At 40.9% G+C, this 17,910-nt stretch overlaps 1 protein-coding gene across 1 annotated transcript; it reads right to left on the bottom strand.

Annotated features, from left to right (window-relative positions):
• Positions 1-14,801: 14,801 nt before the first annotated feature.
• On the bottom strand, positions 14,802-17,020 carry LOC103715348 (UPF0481 protein At3g47200-like). The gene has a single exon (XM_039129695.3). The coding sequence runs from the start codon at positions 16,835-16,837 to the stop codon at positions 15,071-15,073; it is 1,767 nt and encodes a 588-aa protein (XP_038985623.1). The 5' UTR covers positions 16,838-17,020; the 3' UTR covers positions 14,802-15,070.
• Positions 17,021-17,910: the final 890 nt, after the last annotated feature.

Here is a 17,910-nt window from a genome sequence, read left to right as displayed (position 1 = left end):
GATTTCATAATTTGGTATTTGTGCTCAAATGCACTTATTATTATAAAGAAACTTTGAAGTCATTAAGAATTAATGACCCAACATGATGATATGTCTTTCACATATATAAGTTTTGATCTTTTACTCTGAAAATTAATCAAAATTGCTCTCATGTTTGATAAAATACTTAATAGATTGGGCAAAAGGTCTTAATTGAACAAGCTTTCATACTTATTATTGAAGAGAGGTTAGATTTCCACTCGTGTTTTCATTGAATATCATTTGTGGTACTTCTTGAATTAACCTAAGAGAGATTCCACCCACACTTGATTAGAAAACTATCTGTGGTATCAAATTAGAAAACTTCTTGAAATCACATTCAATGTGTTCTGCTCTGAAATTATCTTAATTGGCTCTGATCTGTGCTCACTAATCTGATTCCAATATTATTGCCTTGAGTTAAATGATTCATATCCTGGCAATAATGTAACATTCAAACCAGAGTACAGTAAGGGAAAGAAATATTTGAGTGTTCTGATCTTTGTGCTTAATGTTTCACTATCTTTTTGATGCTGTCAAAAAGGGGGAGAAATATCTAAGTATATGCTTATAATGCTTTGTGATAATCAGCTTGAACTGAAATATTTTGATTGTGTTAAGCTGATTAAATCTAAAGCATTATCATGAAGTATGTTTTGTTTTAAATATACATGTTGTCTACTTCATGCAACTTAGCTATGTATTACTTCTAGAAAACAATATCTTTTATATTGCATATACTCCAAGTTTTGTCATCATCAAAAAGGGGGAGATTGATGACCCAAAGATTGATTCATAGATTGATTTTGATGATCACAAAACCTTGAAGTATAGATACTAATGTTTATGTTGCAAGGAGAAAGATATTTATTTTGCAAGGAACATAGCAAGTTGGAAGAACACAAGAAGGCCTCCAAAAGCTCTCAAGAAAAGTTAGAAGAAATCTACAATTCATTGGCCCAAGTTTAAAGTTCAAAAGGTTCAAATTGGAGGAGTAAAATCAAAGGAAAAATTCGAAAGAATAGTCTTCGAGTCGACTCCTGAGGAATTCGAGTCGACTCCAATGTTTACCGAGTCGACTCCGGGGAAGTATGAGTCGACTCCTAGGAGTCACAAGCAGAAAAGTCAGAGAGCAGTTTTCGGGTCTGAGATTCGAGTCGACTCCAGTGGAACGCGAGTCGACTCCGATGGTTGGTAGGTCGACTCCAAAGAAAGCAAGAGTCGACTCTCAGCGGAACACAAAGAAAAAGTCAGAGAGCATTTTTGGGACTCTGAGATTCGAGTCGACTCCCGCATTGCACGAGTCGACTCCGAGACTCCGCGACCATCAACAGACAGAAAAACCAAGTTACTGCCTCTGAGATTCGAGTCGACTCCCAGACAGCTCGAGTCGACTCCAAGGCAGCGCTACACCAAGATGGCAGAAGGCTGTGTTTCGCAAACTGAGAGCCGAGTCGACTCCAAGGAAGTTCGAGTCGACTCCAAGACTGGATAAGCCAAAAGACAGAGAATCGGGAGTTCGGGCTCTGAGATTCGAGTCGACTCCCAGGACAGTCGAGTCGACTCGAGTGGACAAAATTCAAATTTGGATCCACGGACTACAGAGGATGAGCCGACTCCAAAATTGCCAGGTCAGCGCCAGAAGTTGACGAGTCAACTCCGGGTTAAGTCGAGTCGACTCCCAGTCAAGACGGCAACTTTAATTCAAACTTGGAACAGTTGCCGAGTCGACTCCGAAAAAGCTCGAGTCGACTCCTGCTACAGCCGAGCCGACTCCTGATCGCGCGAGTCGACTCCAAACCCAACGGTCATATTGTCAGGAGCTGCAGACTGGTTCCAACGGCTCTATTTTTGTCTCTAACGGCTATATTCTTGTTTCCACTCCATCTAAAGCTATAAAAACGAGAAGAGAGCTAGGAGAGAACTGAGGAAAGTGGGTGAAAACATTTAGGGAAGAGATTCCAAGGGAAATCTCCCAAAAAGCACAAAAGGGCCATTCAAAGTGAAATAGAGAGAAAAAGAGCATCCAAGTGAATCCCGAAGCTACCTCTTCATCCGTGTGATGCCTCCGTGATCCTCCACTTCGTGCCGAATCAGAAGAGGGTCAAGTAAAGAAGAAGTCGAGCTCATTCATCTTCCAAAATCCGTTTGAGAGCTTCTCTTTACTCCTTTTGTTTATATTGTTATATCTGCTTGTTTAAGAAGCTTTGATTTGTTTCACACTTTCTTTTAATATCTTGTAACTTGATTCAATCAAGGGATTGAATCAAGGGGTTAAGGTTTGTTGGTGAGCCAAAGAAAAACCAACGGTGTTAAGGTTTGTTGGTGAGCCAAAGGGAAAACCAACGGTGATAGGTTTGTTGGTGAGCCGAGGGTAAAACCAACGTGTAAGGGTTTGATTGTGATCCCGGGAAAACAATCGGGGAGGTTCTAGTCGGTGAGCCTGGGAAAACCGACCGAGTTCGTTGTGCGCTCGTAAAACAACAAGTTGGGTTGTGAGCTTGTAAAACAACCGGCTGTAATCTGTAGGATTATAGTGGAATTCCCAAGAGGTCTTGGGGAGTGGATGTAGGTGCTGGGATGCACCGAACCACTATATTTTTGTTGTGTTTGTGATGCTCTTTGTTGACTGACCTCCTCACTCACTTACTTAGATATTAAGCTTGCTTAACTCTTCTTCGTGCATCCTTTAGTTGCAAGCATAATCAATTTACTCAATCATTAAATTGAATAGCATACTAGGGCAAAATTAGACTAATCTTTTATTGAACCCACTGCTTAATAGTTGATTAGATTAGAATCATACTCTTGCTAAGGTTAAGCTTCACTAAGCATCCATACAACTTAGCATAATTAATCTAAAAGATTAGAAGTAGTTTAAAAGTTTTAAAAGACCCAATTCACCCCCCCCCCCCCCCTCTTGGGTTGTCACCTTGGGCAACAAAACACCATATGAACTGTGGAAAAACAGAAAACCAAAAGTTAATTACTTTCATGTTTTTGGATGTAGGTGTTTTGTCCATAATAATGGAAAAGATAATTTAGGAAAATTTGATCCTAAATCTGATGAAGGAATATTCTTAGGTTATTCTACAACTAGTAAAGCCTATAGAGTCTTTAATAAAAGAACCCTAGTTATAGAAGAATCTATACATGTTGTTTTTGATGACTCTAGTGACATCTCATCTAGTAAGAAGGTTAATTTTGATGATGATATTGAAATACTTGAAGAAAAGATAGATAAGGTGGGATTACAAGATGGTAATCAAAAGTTGATTGAAGGAGAATCATCAAACCAAGAGCCTATAGTGGATCATGGGCTAACTAAAGCTTGGAGGTATGCTCACGGGCATCCTAAGGAACTAATTCTAGATGATCCATCACAACCGGTTAGGACTAGAGCATCTCTTAGAAATTTGAATAACCATCTAGCTTTTGTTTCACACTTTGAGCCCAAACATATAGAAGAAGCCGAAAATGATGTAAATTGGATAAATGCAATGCAAGAAGAACTAAACCAATTTACTAGAAACAAAGTGTGGGATCTAGTAGAGAGACCTTCTGAATATCCAATAATAGGTACAAAATGGATATATAAAAATAAACTAGATGAAAATAGAATTGTTATAAGGAATAAGGCTAGACTAGTAGCAAAGGGTTATAATCAAGAAGAAGGCATAGATTTTGATGAAACCTTTGCTCCCGTAGCTAGACTTGAGGCGATTAGACTTCTATTAGCATATGCATGCTCTAAGGACTTCAAGCTATATCAAATGGATGTAAAAAGTGCTTTTCTAAATGGGTTTATTAATGAGGAGGTGTATGTAGAACAACCTCCTGGTTTTGAAAATCATCAATACCCTAATCATGTGTATAAACTGAACAAAGCGCTTTATGGACTAAAACAAGCACCTAGAGCATGGTATGAGAGACTTAGTAAATTCCTATTAGAACATGAATTCTCTAGGGGAAATGTAGATACAACATTATTTCTGAAAAAGAAAAATAAGGATATGTTATTAGTACAGATCTATGTTGATGATATCATTTTCGGTGCTACTAACAATCGCCTCTGCGAGGAATTTGCTGATTTGATGCAGAGTGAGTTTGAGATGAGCATGATGGGAGAGCTGAACTATTTCCTCGGGCTTCAAATCAAACAATCTGAAGGAGGCATCTTCATCAATCAAGCAAAATATATCAAGGAGATGCTCAAGAAGTTTGATATGGAGGGAAACAAGTCAATCAGCACCCCCATGAGCTCATCATGCAAGTTAGACCAAGATGAATCAGGTAAATCTGTAGATCAAAAACTTTATAGAGGTATGATAGGTTCTTTACTGTATCTTACTGCAAGTAGGCCTGATATTATGTTTAGTGTGTGCATGTGTGCTAGATATCAGGCTAATCCTAAAGAATCACACCTAGCTGCAGTTAAGAGAATCTTTAAATACTTAATTGGAACTAAGAACATAGGGCTGTGGTACTCTAAAGAATCTAGCCTAAACTTAATAGGGTACACAGATTCAGACTTCGTTGGATGTAAGCTTGATAGAAAAAGTACCAGCGGGTCTTGTCAATTTCTAGGAGAAAACCTAATCTCATGGTTTAGCAAGAAACAAAACTCGGTTGCATTATCCACTGCAGAAGCTGAATATGTTGCAGCCGGGAGTTGTTGTGCTCAAATCTTATGGATTAAACAACAATTAGAAGATTATGGCATTAAACAAGATAAAATTCCCATTAATTGTGATAACACAAGTGCCATAAATCTAACTAAAAATCCAATTCAACACTCAAGAACTAAACACATTGAGATAAGACATCACTTCATAAGAGATCATGTATTGAATGGTGATGTGTCACTCCAATTTGTGTGTACTGATAATCAATTAGCAGACATTTTTACAAAACCCCTAAGTGAAGAGAGGTTTAGTGTGCTTAGAAGGGGATTAGGAGTGATTGATCCATCCTAGTGGGAGTTTTTCACTAGATTAATTAATTTTGATGATTAGAATGAGGTTAAAATAGAGTTTCTATGCAGTGATCATCAAATCAGTCCTTAATTAGGTGATTTTCCCTCATTTGGCATGATTATGGCATGGTTTTTAGGTGCGTGCCAAGGTTAGAGACGACTCGAGTAAGTTTCAGAGCCGGCTCCTAAGGGGAAGTCGACTCGCGCATTAGCGGGAGTCGACTCGCAAAGTTGGCAGCTGAGGGGGAGTCGACTCGCACACTGTCGGGAGTCGACTCGAAGTCTACATGCGCTAACAGAGAGTCGACTCGCGCATATTCTGGAGTCGACTCGAGGTCGAGTCGACTCGCGAATCAGGGGAGTCGACTCGCAGTCGGGATCCGACTTTTTAACCCTAGGTTTGTCGTTTTGCAAACACTTTTCCTCAAGCCGCCACTGTTCACAAAGCCCTAGAGCCGACTCCTAGGTCATCCCCGATCGTCTCCAAGCCCTTTTTCCGTCGATTCTTCGCCGGACATTGAGGTTCCGTCCGTTCCTAGGTCATTTCCGGTCCGTCCCGAGCTTCCTCTGTCGGTTCTTCACCGTCCTCTAGGTATTTTTCTTCCCGTTTAAGTCAAGATGCCTCGTAAGACCGTCGTTAGGAAGAGGTCCCGTCCCGAGGCCGGTCCCGAGCGACGCTCCAAGGCGCGGCACGATCCCGCGAGGCAACCACCTCCGGATCGTTCCCCGCCTAGGGTGGTTCTCGTTAGGCCGTTGGCCGGGAAGGCCGTCACCTCCGGGAGGTTTGTCGATTTCGACTATCTCTCCCGGGAGGGGTTCACCATAGGCGATAGGCTTAGAGCCCAGGGCCTAGAGTACTTCCTCACCTTGGACCTTCCCACCTATCCTGGCCTAGTTCAAGAGTTTTACAGTACCGTCCATCGGAGAGATGGAGGTATCGAGGGTACGGTAGTAGGTGTCCCGTTGCGTGTCACAGAGGACCTCATTGCCCATATCCTTCACCTTCCATTAGTAGGGGTGGCTCCCGCACACCCTGAGGATAGAGTTGCGGCCCTTACGGTCGTCTTAGGGCATTCACCTCAGTCCCCCCTAGATGAGGTATCTGCTAGCTCACTTCCTATTGAAGTGAGAATCCTTTTGAGCATTCTGTCCAGGTCCATCTTCCCTAAGACAGGGAGATTTGATTTTGTGAATGAGAGGCACTTAGCTATTATGTCTTATATCCTTCAGGACACCCTGATCAACTTCCCAAAGCTCATTTATAGGTATATGTGTGAGCCCCTAGATAGACCTAGGCTCTCACTCCCATACGGAATGTTATTCACTCTTCTTTTTAGGCAGTACGAGATTCCCATTCCTGAGAGGGAACCCTCTCGTGCCTTGCGATGGACTGATCGCTTGTGTACGGGGACTATGCACAGGATGGGATTTCGGAAGAGAGAAGGGATCTGGGTTAGGAAGTCTACTCTCACTGCTCAGACCACCAGACCATCACCCAGTCCTGAGCCAGATTCAGACTACCCAGACCTTCCAGACCATCCAGACCTCCCATCCACTCCTCCTGCTCCTACCACCTTTGCCGGACCTTCCTCCTCAGCTACACCATCTATGGAGGTTCGGATTGATCCAGAGCAGCTCCGAGAGCTGCGGCAGGAGATCGTCCGAGATCTGAGGGACAAGCTGCTTCGGGAGCTCCGAGGTGCGGTGCCTGCTCCCACTCCTGCACCCGTATCTTCTCAGTTGGTCCCTTCCTTGACAGCCGTGACTGACATGACGGCTCATGTACGGGAAGAGATCTACAATATCCAGAGTTTGGTCCAGGCCCAGTTCCAAAGCATGAATGAGGTCACGAGCTCCACTCGACAGATGCGAGAGGAGATAGGTCGTGACATGCACACCACCACCGAGGGGGCCGAGCGCTTGTCGAATGTACTCATCGACAAGCTGGACGCACTACAGACATCGGTGACTGGGCTTCAGGCGTCGGTGACAGAGCTCTCCACTACACATAGCAGAGCCACCACGTCTATCATCACACAGCTTGGCCATGTCACAGATGCAGTCACCCTCCTCATGGAGCAGAGCCGATTGAGAGGAGGAGCCACATCCTCGAGAGGAGGAGCCACATCCTCCAGAGGAGGAGATGCATCCTCGAGAGGGGAGCCTCATCCTCGAAGAGGCCATAGATGTTTTTGTGTTTTGTCTTGTTTTGCTTTACTTATTGTATTCTCAAATGTATTCACATTCATATCAATACAATGAGTAGACATTTTATCTTCAATTATGTGCCATTTGATGTGCCATTTGTTGATTGTGCCATTGATTGTGTGTGATTACCTCCTTTTTGGTATGATGACAAAAAGGGGGAGAAATATGTATAAAATATGGTAAAATATGTAAAAGGGGAGAAATATTGAAAGAAATCAATGGAAATAAATAAAACAATAAACTCTTAAAAACACACACAAATTTGTTCTAAGTGGATTCGGTACCTCGAGGCTCATTATCTCTCTTTTGGGGCTCCTAATGGAGTAATCTCCAGAATCTATTCAAGGGATATTCGGAGATTAGCTGAATCCTACTCAAGAACAAATTGACAGATTTTTCCTCTAAAAAGATAAAATTCAGTTCAAAAAAAAACTTCAAAGCATGAAGAGGAAATTCAGAAAATCAAAATATAGTTGAATGCATATGTTGAGGGGGAGAATCTGAATTTTAATCAAGCTAAATCATTAATGACATATAAGCCAAACAATTGATTGCATAATATAAAGGCTTATATAATTCCAAATGAAAGGGGGAGCTTTTACTCCGAAATTTAATGTTTCACTCCTTTCAAACTTGGATAAATTAAATTATCAGACATTTGAATTCATTTATGGATTTTACTTTATTGTTTTATGAGCAATTCATTTTACATATACTCAAAGTTTTGTCATCATCAAAAAGGGGGAGATTGTGGAGTGATTGATTAAAACCCCATTTGATTTTGATGAGCTCAAAGCATTTGAGTATATCTTGTGATTACTAATGAATTCAATTGAGTGTTTCAGTGAAAAACCTGTCCAAGTGTTTCTAGACTTGGTTCATAGTATTTTGGATAAGTTAAGAAGTCTGCATGAACCAATGTCTGAGACTCGAGTCGACTCCCGAGTATCACGAGTCGACTCCAAGCGTATCAAGTTCACTGGCACGAGCTCGAGTCGACTCCAGACTAGTACGAGTCGACTCCGACTGAGAACAGAAAGAAGAACAGAAAGCCTCATCTCAGAACCTGTCAACGAGTCGACTCCTGAAGTGCGCGAGTCGACTCCAATGTTCACCGAGTCGACTCCAGGGAAGTAAGAGTCGACTCCAAGCAGTCACAGGCAGAAAAGTCAGAGAGCAGTTTTCGGGTCTGAGATTCGAGTCGACTCCAGTGGAACGCGAGTCGACTCCGATGGTTGGCAGGTCGACTCCAAAGAAAGCATGAGTCGACTCTCAGCGGAACACAAGAAAAAAGTCAGAGAGCATTTTTGGGACTCTGAGATTCGAGTCGACTCCCGCAGTACACGAGTCGACTCTGAGACTGAGCGACCATCAACAGACAGAAGACCATGTTACTGCCTCTGAGATTCGAGTCGACTCACAGACAGCTCGAGTCGACTCCAAGACAAGCTTCACGTCAAAAGGCAGAAGACCAACTTTCGGAAACTGAGGGCCGAGTCGACTCCAAGGAGGTTCGAGTCGACTCCAAGACTGGATGAACCAAACGACAGAGAATCGAGAGTTCGGGCTCTGAGATTCGAGTCGACTCCCAGGACAGTCGAGTCGACTCGAGTGGACAAAATTCAAATTTGGATCCACGGACTTCAGTGGATGAGCCGACTCCAAAAATTGCCAGGTCAACTCCAGAAGTTGGCAAGTCGACTCCAGGTCAAGACGAGTCGACTCCCAGTCAAGACGGCAACTTTAATTCAAATTTGGAACAGTTGCCGAGTCGACTCCGGAAAAGCGTGAGTCGACTCCTGCTACAGCCGAGTCGACTCCTGATCGCGCGAGTCGACTCCAACCCACCAACGGTCATATTGTCAGGCTGCGCAGAGTGTGCAGAACGGCCAGAAAAAGCAGAGTAACGGCTAGTTTCCGTGGGGGTTGGCTTAAATAGCCACAGAGGACTGTAGCAAGGTAGAGAACAGACATTTCACTCCAAGCATTCAAGTTTTCAAGCTCTCCAAGTGCTCTTAAACGAAAAAGGGGAGATCTGCATTTACTGCTCCAACAACTTCTTCCCAACAATCAAAGCTTCCTCCTCCTGCATTCAAGTCGACCACTCTTTCAAGAGGAGACCGGAGTTCCAGAAGCCATACCTCTTCACCAGCTTAAAAGCGTTTGAGGGCTTCTAACTCCTTTACGATTATATTGTCTTAAATCTGCTTTTTGAGAAGCTATTTTCTGTTTTCTTCTATCTCTTGTATTTACTTGATTCAATCGGGGGATTGAATCAAGGGGTTTAAGGTTGGTTGGTGAGCCAAGTTAAAACCAACGTGTGTAAGGGTTTGATTGTGAGCCCGGAAAAACAATCGGGGTTGGTTCTAGTCGGTGAGCCTGGGAAAACCGACCGAGTTCGTTGTGAGCTCGTAAAACAACAAGTTTGGTTGTGAGCTTGCAAAACAACCGGCTGTAATCCAAGGGGGTTATAGTGAAATTCCCAAGTGAGACTTGGGGAGTGGACGTAGGAGCAAGGGTTAGCTCCGAACCACTATAAAACTTTGTGTTTGTAGTGCATTGTCTCTCATCTTCTTCCCCGCACATTACTCACAGCACTAGGCTTTAATTAAATAACTTGCTATAGTTTTTAATTAATCATCCACTAAGTTTTAATTAGCCAAATTATATTAAAAACCCAATTCACCCCCCCCCCCCCCCTCTTGGGTTGTCTATCTGGGCAACAGAATCCTTGTACGCCAATCCTGCATAATATAAATATTTTTATACTTATATATGTATAATATGCTACGATCTGAATTAATATGCTATGATCCAGACAAATCAAAATTGTTATATTAAACTATATTTTGATTGTGTTGGCTTGTGATTGATATTATGTTGTATGCATGTGCATAACCTACACCTGTATAATTGGATTTATGGATGTGGTGCTATAGACTAACCTTGTTAATATTGGTTGCCCCGTCACGGGCTGGAAACGTGACCGGATTAGTCTATAGTTGTAAATAAAAGGGATTGATGTGTGGATGTGAAATTGATTAAATGAACATTGACTTTGGGCCGTCTCGTTATTATGGGTTTGCCCGTCACAGGCTCTAAGTGTGACAATGTTGGTTTGCCCGTCACAGGCTCTAAGTGTGACAATGTTGGTTTGCCCGTCACAGGCTCTAAGTGTGACAATGTTGGTTTGCCCGTCACAGGCTCTAAGTGTGACACTATTGGTTTGCCCTGTCACGGGCTGGAAACGTGACCGGGATTTGGCCCAAAGTCGGAAAGATAATTGATCCGGATCAAGTTAATATAGAATGGAAAAAAAAAAATGAACACAGTAATGAATATATATGAGTTATCCTATGCTATATCATTCTTGTGTGACTGGACTTTCATTGATGTTTGTTTGACGTACAAACTTATATTGATTACTTGAGTCTTTTGATGGCCGATTTATGATCTCATGAAGTTTGCATCGTTTTGCCGTGGTTTTCAAAATTCATATTACTATTGTGTTGGTATGGATGTGTAGGGGTTCTTACTGGGCTGTAAAGCTCACCCCCTTCTTCTTTCTCTTTCAGAGATGCAGGATGCATACATGGATGGGTTGGGCGCAGAGTGCAAGCACCAGAGTCATTAGTTAGTTAGTTGTTTATTCTTCTTGATGTCGATGAATATTTGAAGAGCTCGTAATTGAACTAATTTGTCTATTTGGACATGTCGGATTTGTCTATTTGAATTATCAATTTCTTGTGGATTTATTGGAATTTTTGTTAATCATAGGCCTTGCATGATCTTTAGGGCACTGCTCTAGGGCTCATGCGGCCGGTCGCGTACCGGACCCGGGTGCTGGGTTCGGGGCGTGACAGTACTATTCATCAATGTTTAAAAAGAAGCATGAGAAAAATAAAAATAAGCTAAAAGCCCAATAACTCACTTTTATCTCTAGTTTGATCAAGCATAATATACACAGAATATCAATTCTCAAAATATAATTGTTTTAGTTAAATAAATAAAAGTAAGCTGAAAAATAAATAAATAAATAATATATTTTTAAAAATACTTAATGCATCTGTTAAAAAAATAAAACTTCAAATTAATGTATTTAACTATTCACACTTATCTCTAGCCTTTACGACTATGGCTATGATCGACTTATGGAAAGCTCTGAGAAAGACTAGCTCTTAGCTACAACAAATCGCCAATGGGCATGCACCAATCATGATCAATTCACTGGAGACCCTGGAACAAGATTAGCTCTAAAATTATATGAAAAATATACTTGCAACAGTATGTGTTAGTGAGCACCTCATTGGCATGGTCCGAAAGAAAACTAGTTCTTGGTTACAACATGCCACCAATTGGCATGCGTCAGTGATTGTCACATTGGAGGTCTGAAAGGAAACAAGATCCTAACATGTGTAGTCATAGTCAGACTAGAGATAAAATCATCATAAGAAATAAAATCGAAAAATGTTTCAAAGCAACAATAGTGCAATTAATAACCCAATAAATTATTTCATGCTTGATCATATTTTTTTTAGGATTTTATAGTTGCGTAGAGCATACATAACAGATAATATACTTATGCCTGAACAATATTCAGATTTAAATTTCAATACTCAAATCAATATTTGAATGCCGGTGTATAATTAAGCATTATAAAGATATTCATGCATATGAAAAGATATTAGAGTAGAGATACCTACAGCTCAACTGATAAAGCACAAGGAAAACTCTCCATGTGACAGCAAAGCCAAAATGAACCTTTCAATCCAACTATGCCCTAACACTTTCCAAAAATCTAATATCAAAAACATAAACTAAGATATCCATCCATTCAAAAAATTTGACCATAATTCGTACATTTTCTTGACCTTCACTAATCCAAATTAATTATGAACATTAACTAAATGAGGAGATTATAATTTTTACCACAACCAAGCATTCGAGTGTACAATTCACACTAGATGGCTTCCTGCCCAAATAATTAAGATCATCAAACTAGGGAATAAATAAATCACAAGATGGGGAGGGATAAGATCAGGCAGGTGGCAGTACATGACATTCCCAATTTTAACAGATCTAAGTGGTACTCAATAAAATCAAGAATAGGGGTCTGACCTCAGGAGACAATATCATGTTCTAGGCCCTAGATGGCAAGATTTATTGGGACCAGATCTATTATGGCTAGTAGGTGGCCCATTAAGTAGGATCATTAAGTAGGATCTTGCAGAGACTTATGAAGCAACAAGCAAGATCAAGGATGATTCCGATCTGAGGAGGAATAATATGATTAAGGCTGTTGATCTCTTAATCAATTGATATCAAGTGAAGATCAAGTGGTGGAGGGCAATGATCAGGACCATTGATCGCCTGATCAACTGGGCTCGAGTTAAGATCAAGCGGTGGAGGTTGATAGAAAGAGGATAGAGAGAGGATACGGAAATGGAAAAGAGAGAAGATGAGAAAATAGAGAGGGGTATGGTGGTCAGGTCCTTCATCCTAGGACCGACTATTGCCCAGCGAAGCAACCCAAGAGGGGGATAAATTAGATTTTTCAAAAATTCTACAGATTATGTGCAGCAAAAAATTAACTTTTGAATATGTAGGTGATGTGAAAAGACAAGTATAAGTGGTAAATAAATTAAGTGCTTTATTTTTTATTTAATATTAATAAAATGTTAAAATAAATAAATAATAAAAGGATGGAAAGATTGGATAACTTTTCATTATTGTCAAGTGCCAACTTGGTATCAAGCCAGTTGTTGTGCGAACATTTGCCATAGAAATATTAAAAATAATTTTTATTAAAAAATTATAAAAAGACAATTTGCACATGGGGGTCTAGATAGTCTACCCTAGGCTCGGAAAAGTTTATCACTGGATGGTGGACTATATATGCATGTCTTACTTTATTTTTAATTAAAGATATATTTTATGGAAATAAATAATCCTTTAACATCCTTTAAAAATAAAAATATATATTAAAAGCAATTGGCAGTGGGTGGCTGAGAGATCCTCTAGGTTGGCGATCCATAAAGTTGGGACAATTTGTACATACATATTAAGCTATCCTTTTATATTTTGAAAATCATATGATTATGCATGGATCTTGCAACTAATAATTTCTCTTGGTTAAATTTTGGCATAAATTGTGAGTTGAAATGGAACTGTGAAAACTTATGTATTATTGTTTATTCTTTGGTTACATAAGGGTGCATATAATGCTTATGGGGACACCGTAACAATGTCCGACCATATTTCTGAACAAGTATTTTACTGCAACTGCTTGTATGTGACAGTCACCAAACGAAACATGCATTTGGAAGGAAATAAGTTAGATAGGTGGCAACATCATATTACAATACTTAGATTGAAATTATTGCACATATATTGGCCAGACATGGTATCACTTAGCATTGGTATCTCTAGATATTTATTAGCCTCTATAGTTCTTGTCTACCAGATAGCAGATAATAATTTGTGTGTTTTTTTCATCAAAAAATATTTTGTGTGTCATAGATGATTGATTGGCATTTTTGAGGCCCAGAATGATATACCAAATGTGATGCCTTTAATTTGATTATTGATGGACCTTTCTCTATTCATACCAATTTTGATCGTGCCTAAAGGTTACACAATAATTTAATCTAGATAACTTGATATTGACCTCCTAAATTGAGCATGTCTCATGTATGTATATTGATCATCAGATCATTAATGGTATAAACACCAAGTAATATATGATTATGTGTTTCCTAGGAGGCTAATGGGAGTGTACAGTAATATATTATTGTTACATCCCCGACCTGAAGTTGCAAGCCAAGGATGTGGCATCTGCCTCAAACTGAAAAGACCTAGAAATTCCAATATTTGCAATAAACCCCTACAAAACTTTATGATCTAATCAATTAGAAGATCCCAAATCAACTCACTTCTGAGCATTTCTTGGTAAGCCTCTAGAAGTTTCTCGTTACTTGGTTAAACTTATGTGAGCCTTTCAAATCAATTTTTCTACACAGTATTAGATTTCACCGGTGATTTCACTGATAGCATCAAGATATCCTCAAAAGAATCAAAGGCCTAAATTTTGATTTTTTAATTTGAAAATAATAATATAAGAGAAATCTAGTAATCTAATTCGAATAGGATAACTTAAATTTATCATAAATTCCAATTGAGTGCATGCTCTGGTTGGGAAAATACCCTTATCTGTAGTATCCTGATTTTTTTTCCTTTTCGAATCCTCCTTCAAAAGGTTAATCAAGTACTTATAAATTTACTAAATTATCAGGCAATAATGAGATCTATCTACTTCAACTCAAAAGACCAAGAAGCATCAAATAGAGAAGAAAATCAAGAGTTTTTCCACTGAGTAAAACGTTTTGACTCTTTCAATTCATCCAATTTCAAATACTAATCAAAAAAATATGTTTTCGTGATTTTCTGATACTATGAAATTCATTCTAAGCCTGCACATTAAGCAAATTCTTCTTAATAGACCAAAGTTTGCAACCAGTTTACACCCATGATCACGTCTAGGTTCCAAAGTTACTTAAATAACCAGCAATACATAATTACATACGTCATAACATAACCTACTTAGTAACACAACATGAATTCCCATATACATTAATTATGTAACCCCAAGTACACTCATACTTGGCCTGGCCTTGGTAATTTTAATCGAAAGGTTTAACTGTATAAGCCTTATAAACACAAAAGCCAAAGGAGAGACTAAACCAATCACGCTACAACAACAACGAAAATCAGACACCGGCACAACGACGATGCAGAGAGTCTACAAGAAGAACAGGATTCAAATGCAGAACTTAGCCATGCCATGTCGAGGATTACAACCATCACGGCTGCTCACATTTTGTAGTAATCTAAAACACCGTAGACTGATTGGAGAATAGTGAGTCCGAGGAGCAGAACAGCTGCCCCTAATGAAATGATCGCCCATGGATTCCCGAAATAGTCACGCACAGCTTTGGCGCGCCACCTATGGCATCTCGACTGGCAATAAGCATTCAAGTCTTCGTACACACCCTGAAGGTAGTTTTGTTGTGGATCATAATTAACACCACTGCCTAGTTTGTTGAAGAGAGACGCAATGTCCTCGTCGGCACCGAGACTTCGGTAAATGATCCCTTCCTGGTGGAGCAACTGCACATCTCTTGGGGTGTTGATGATGTCATCCAAGAACAAGGTATAATGAGTGATGTCCATCTTGTGTCTAAGGCAACATTGCTCCAAAGCAGTGAGGTTTGCTAAAACCATGTTTGTTCGATCATCAATCTCAATGGCCGGGATTTCCAACACCCCCCTATCTTTACAGAATGAAATGTCTAGAAAGCTAATTGTTTGATCATCAATCTCAATGGCCGGGAATGCTCCGTTCCTGGCCGGGAATTTCCTCACCTTGATCTCTACTCCAGCCTCTGCAAGTTCAGTTGCGGTGGGGACAGTCGGTGGGAGCCTTTCGTTTTTTTCAGTGAAACACGGGAGTCCTTCTGAAAGCAAGGAATTGCAACACCACGACAACAGCTTTGTGCAGCTTCTTGTGTTTCTCGCCTCTGCAAGTTCAGTTGCGGTGGGGACAGTCGGTGGGAGTCTTTCGTTTTTTTCAGTGAAACACGGGAGTCCTACTGAAAGCGAGGAATTGCAACACCACGACAACAGCTTAGTGCAGCTTCTTGTGTTTCTCGCCTCTGCAAGTTCAGTTGCGGTGGGGACAGTCGGTGGGAGTCTTTCGTTTTTTTCAGTGAAACACGGGAGTCCTTCTGAAAGCGAGGAATTGCAACACCACGACAACAGCTTAGTGCAGCTTCTTGTGTTTCTCGCCTTCCCTAACTTTGGAACACTCAAGATCCATTTGTGGAACAAGTGGAGTAAATGATCCACCTGGAAGCCTTGGTCGGGCAGCGTTGGCTGTTGATCTTGAAAATACTGTGGTACAAGATCAGCGAACAACGAGATGGCAACTTGTTGAAGGCGGGAGCTATTCCACCCTGGCATCACCAGCGTATCGAGGAGATGCTCGACAATGAAATATGGAAGTTGATTTTCGAGCAGCAGCAAGTCTTGGGGGATGAGGTCTAAAAACCACTTGTTATCTTTTTGCAGCGATATGAGCTCCTCCGCTTGCAGATCATTACCATCATAAGTACTTTCATCTGTATTCGCAATGGCATGGTAAGTAATAAATATTTGAATGAGGAAACATCCATCAAGCAGCAGCATCTCCACAAACTGATTGCTATCCAAGTCGATCACCTCCGAGTAGCAGTTCCGGGCCGCCACCTCCAAATCCTTCATCTTTCTTAAGCCCTCGTTCCTGCTCCCATCCGGAACTTTGGAGAGGTAGTGGTGTAGTAGCCGCCACTTGAGCTCCTCCATGGCCTTCAAGTCCTCGGACTTGCCACGATGGTAGGGGCCGATGGAGACCAGTTTTGGCTCGTAGGCACCCCGATTGCCACATCGCATGTCCGGAGGGACTCTAAAGATGGTTGGCTCGGCCGGGGGTTTTCTGTGCATGGACATGCCCGCTCTATATTTGATAGATTCCAACCATGGCGTATTGATCTCCATGGCGACATGTTGGTTGGCTTCTGTCGGTGGTCTTCTTCCGTCCATTTTTCGTTTTTTTTCTATCTCCTCTCGCCACTCAAAGGGCTTGGGAACTCTCGGGGGCGGAGGGAGGAATGCGGTGGGCGAGCAGGGAGACCTAGAATCCTTCAAGTAGGCGAATCCTTTAAGTAGGCGAATCCTTAAGGCTGTTACTATGGTGAATGAGGTGACAACTAAAAAATATTAAAAAAATAACTTGTAGGCATAGGTGGTCAGGGCAAACTATATTAGACTTTGACTAATTTATTACTAGAAGATGACCGATGGATGTTAGATTACAATTAGTCCTCATAACTATAACCAATGAGCCACAACTAAAAAATATTAAAAAAATAATTTGTACCTATAGATTGGAGAAGCAAATGGATTGGATAATAATTGATACTTATCCGACTTATTTTTTTATTCAAATTTTAATTTTAGAGCTAAATCTAACTTAATAGGAGATCGGATATAGTCCATAGTTATAATTTTTGATCCAATAAATTATTCAGATCAGATGGGATCTATGTATTATCCAGGTCTAATATGAAAAATTTGGATCTCGGGTCTAATTCGTATTCCAGTCGGCCCATGTTGGGTGATGCCCCCATCTCCATCCTAAACAGATGAACGGCAAAATAAGCTAGCTGCTAACCATGTGCCCGACGGTGTCATAGTGACGCTGATAAGTGACACCAGTCGACAGCTGGCTTCGGATCTGGAGAGGGTCAAGGTCTCCCTAAGATAACCCATCCCACCTTATATAAGTGACAAAAAAGGAGACCGTGTTTCCTACGATGACACCGCGAAACGTGCGGCACGTTGGTGGTGCAGCCCTCGCGGATATCCATGCATCTCTTCCTAAATGGTTGTTGCAGTGCCTTGTGCATTCCATGGGGTGAAGGTAGAGTAGAACAACTGCTACATTGTTTGCAAATATAGTCTCCGGTAGAGTAACGACACTCTGCTTCTTTTTTATTAATTATGAGCTTTTCTTTCCCTTGGAAATATGCAGCCCTGACGCGGTCATTGGCTGTCGTCACGCTACAAGCATCTTGTGATGTTTGCAGACTGTTTAATCATACTACGTCTTTGGA

The sequence above is a fragment of the Phoenix dactylifera genome, chromosome 5 (assembly GCF_051530095.1).
Source record: "Phoenix dactylifera cultivar Ajwa chromosome 5, Ajwa_hap1_PhDact_Kaust_v1.1, whole genome shotgun sequence".
Classification (NCBI taxonomy): Eukaryota; Viridiplantae; Streptophyta; class Magnoliopsida; order Arecales; family Arecaceae; genus Phoenix; species Phoenix dactylifera.
Note: the sequence above shows the minus strand (reverse complement) of the source record. Positions and strands in the feature narration are given on the sequence as shown.